Source organism: Lupinus angustifolius, chromosome LG18, assembly GCF_001865875.1.
Source record: "Lupinus angustifolius cultivar Tanjil chromosome LG18, LupAngTanjil_v1.0, whole genome shotgun sequence".
In the NCBI taxonomy this organism is placed as follows: domain Eukaryota; kingdom Viridiplantae; phylum Streptophyta; class Magnoliopsida; order Fabales; family Fabaceae; genus Lupinus; species Lupinus angustifolius.
This window is the reverse complement of record NC_032026.1, coordinates 5,685,595-5,688,598: the sequence shown is the minus strand read 5'-3', so window position 1 is coordinate 5,688,598 and position 3,004 is coordinate 5,685,595. Positions and strand designations below refer to the sequence as shown.

The 3,004-nt window shown below is 39.6% G+C and overlaps 1 protein-coding gene across 1 annotated transcript in view; it reads left to right on the top strand.

Moving 5' to 3' along the window:
* LOC109332490 overlaps nucleotides 347-3,004 on the top strand; it is a 2,989-nt gene continuing 331 nt past the window's right edge. Inside the window, exons 1-4 of the mRNA XM_019567474.1 lie at nucleotides 347-960; nucleotides 1,135-1,417; nucleotides 1,685-1,852; nucleotides 2,134-2,954. Coding sequence (XP_019423019.1) covers nucleotides 347-960; nucleotides 1,135-1,417; nucleotides 1,685-1,852; nucleotides 2,134-2,954 — 1,886 coding nt within the window. The remainder of the gene's footprint in view (nucleotides 961-1,134; nucleotides 1,418-1,684; nucleotides 1,853-2,133; nucleotides 2,955-3,004) is intronic.

Here is a 3,004-nt window from a genome sequence, read left to right as displayed (position 1 = left end):
CCGAAACCAAAAAGTCCCAAAAACAAAGTGTCAAGTGTCAAAACCGAATACCAAACACAAAGTGTCAAAAACAAAGTTTCTAGTGTCCAAACCGAAACCAAAAAGTCCCAAAAACAAAGTGTTAAGTGTCAAAACCGAAAACCAAAAAGTGTCCAAAATTTCATACACAAAACCGTGTCACAATTCTTGTTAAGTTGGGTGTTTTTCTTTCACAATTAAGTGATTCTGCCTTGGTTCATTCAAGAAGCCGTGGAGGAGAAGTGAGTGTGAGTGAAACACAAGTGAGTTTGAGAGTTACATCTTCTACCAAATACTTGAGTGAAACACAAAGTAAGGTTGAGAGAAAATGTCTAGTGAAAGTGGGAGCCCAATCATGTCTCCTAGGTCAGCAACACTTTTTGCTAGGATGACAACACAATTTGAGACTCTAAGAAGAGAAATGGAACAAATGAGAATGGAAAATGATAGGAGGTTTGGATACCATGAAAATGGTTATTCAAGTGAGGAGGAAGGAGGAAGAAGGAGAGCAAGGAGAGGGGCACGAAGGGAGGAAAGACTTGAGGGAGTTAAAATAAAGGTTCCCACCTTTATTGGGAAGAATGACCCGGAGGCTTATTTAGAATGGGAACTTAAGATGGAGCAAGTGTTTGAATGTAGTTCTTACCAAGAGAGTAAGAAGGTAAAGGTGGCTGCTCTTGAGTTCAAGGAGTATGCCTTGATTTGGTGGGATCAACTCAATAAGGAGAGAAGGAGGGCTGGAGCCGAGGCTATTAACACTTGGGTGGAAATGAAAGTGTTAATGAGGAGGAGATTTGTCCCTAGTTCATACCAAAGGGATATCCACAACAAACTCCAAAGACTCACTCAAGGGTCTAAGAGTGTGGATGAATATTTCAAAGAGATGGAATTAGCTTTGCTAAGGTCCAACTTTGAGGAGGATAGGGAGGCTACAATGGCAAGGTTCTTGCATGGTCTAAACCAAGAAATTCAAGATGTTGTTGAGCTTCAACACTATGTTGAATTAGATGACTTGGTTCAACAAGCCATGAAAGTGGAGCAACAACTTAAGAGGAGAAAATCAAAATTTTCCTCAAGTTCTAGTTCAAAGTTTCAAAGTTCCAAATGGGTGGATAGAACCAAGAAGGAGGGAGTATCATTCAAAGGTAGTGTATCAACTACCAAAGAAGTCGTGGCCACAATCCAAGGCAAACAACCAATGGGTTCTAATCAAAGGAGCCGAGATGTAAAATGCTTCAAGTGCTTAGGCCTTGGACATATTGCTTCTCAATGTCCTACAAGGAGAACTATGATCATAAGAAATGGGGAAGTGGAGTCTCAATCCGAGAACTCTAGTGATGAGGAGGAAGATGATCATGAGGAGGAAAGTGTTACCATTCCCGAAGGTGACTTGTTCATGGTGAGGAGGCTCTTAGGAAGCCAAATCAAGGAGGAGGATGCAAGTCAAAGAGAAAACATCTTTCACACAAGATGTATTGTGGATGGTAAGCTATGTTCACTAATTATTGATAGTGGAAGTTGTGCTAATGTGGTTAGTGCAAGATTGGTGTCAAAACTTAATCTTGTGACTAAGTCACATCCCACTCCTTACCGTTTGCAATGGTTAAGTGAAGTTGGGGAAATGATTGTTAATAAACAAGCTGAAATTTGCTTTTCAATTGGGAAGTACATGGATTCGGTTGTGTGTGATGTGGTGGACATGGATGCTAGCCATTTGCTCTTGGGCCGTCCATGGCAATATGACAAGAAAACCTCACATGATGGCCGAACTAACAAGTTTTCTTTTGAGCATCAAAACCGCAAGGTTGTTCTATCACCTTTGTCTCCTAAGCAAGTGAGTGAGGATCAAAAAAATTGAGAGAAAAGATTGAGTTGGAGAGAAAATAAAGGGAGAGAGAAAATTTGAGTGAAAAGCCGAGTGAAAAGAAAGAAACAAGCAAAAGCAAAAAGAGTGAGATGACAAAAAAAGAGAGTTATATGGCAACAAAAGGAGAGATAAAGCAAGCTTTGATTTCAAAGCAACCATTATACCTACTCTTTAGTAGGGAGTTTTGCCTAACTTCTAACCCTTCTAATGAAGGAAGTTTGCCTATGTTTGTTGAAAATCTTTTGCAGGAATTTGGTGATGTCTTTCCAAAGGAAGTACCTCACGGGTTGCCACCATTGAGGGGTATTGAGCATCAAATTGATCTCATACCGGGTGCATCTTTGCCTAATAGGCCAGCCTATAGGTGTAACCCAACCGAGACCAAAGAAATCCAACACCAAATTGAGGAATTGATGGAAAAGGGATGGGTTCAAGAGAGCCTAAGTCCTTGTGCGGTTCCAATCATATTGGTACCCAAAAAGGATGGTACTTGGAGGATGTGCACTGATTGTAGAGCCGTGAATAACATAACGGTAAAGTATAGACATCCTATCCCTAGACTAGATGATATGTTGGATGAATTGTATGGAGCCACAACTTTTTCAAAAATCGATTTAAAAAGTGGCTACCATCAAATTCGGATCCGAGAAGGTGATGAATGGAAAACAGCTTTTAAAACTACTTATGGTTTATATGAGTGGCTTGTTATGCCATTTGGGCTAACCAATGCCCCAAGCACTTTCATGCGTTTAATGAATCATGTTTTAAGAGAATTTTTGGGTAAATTTGTGGTAGTTTACTTTGATGATATCTTAATTTACTCCAAAACTTTAGATGAGCATCATGAACATCTAAAGGCTGTTTTGATTGTGTTGAGAAAAGAAAAGTTATATGCCAATGTGGAAAAATGTACTTTTTGTGTGGATCATGTGATTTTTCTTGGGTTTAAAATTAATGCTAATGGGGTCCATGTGGACCAAGAAAAGATCAAGGTCATTCAAGATTGGCCCACTCCAAAAATCGTGACTGAGGTTAAGAGTTTTCATGGTTTAGCAAGCTTCTATAGGAGGTTTGTTAAAGATTTTAGCACCTTGGCTTCACCCCTAAATGAACTTGTTA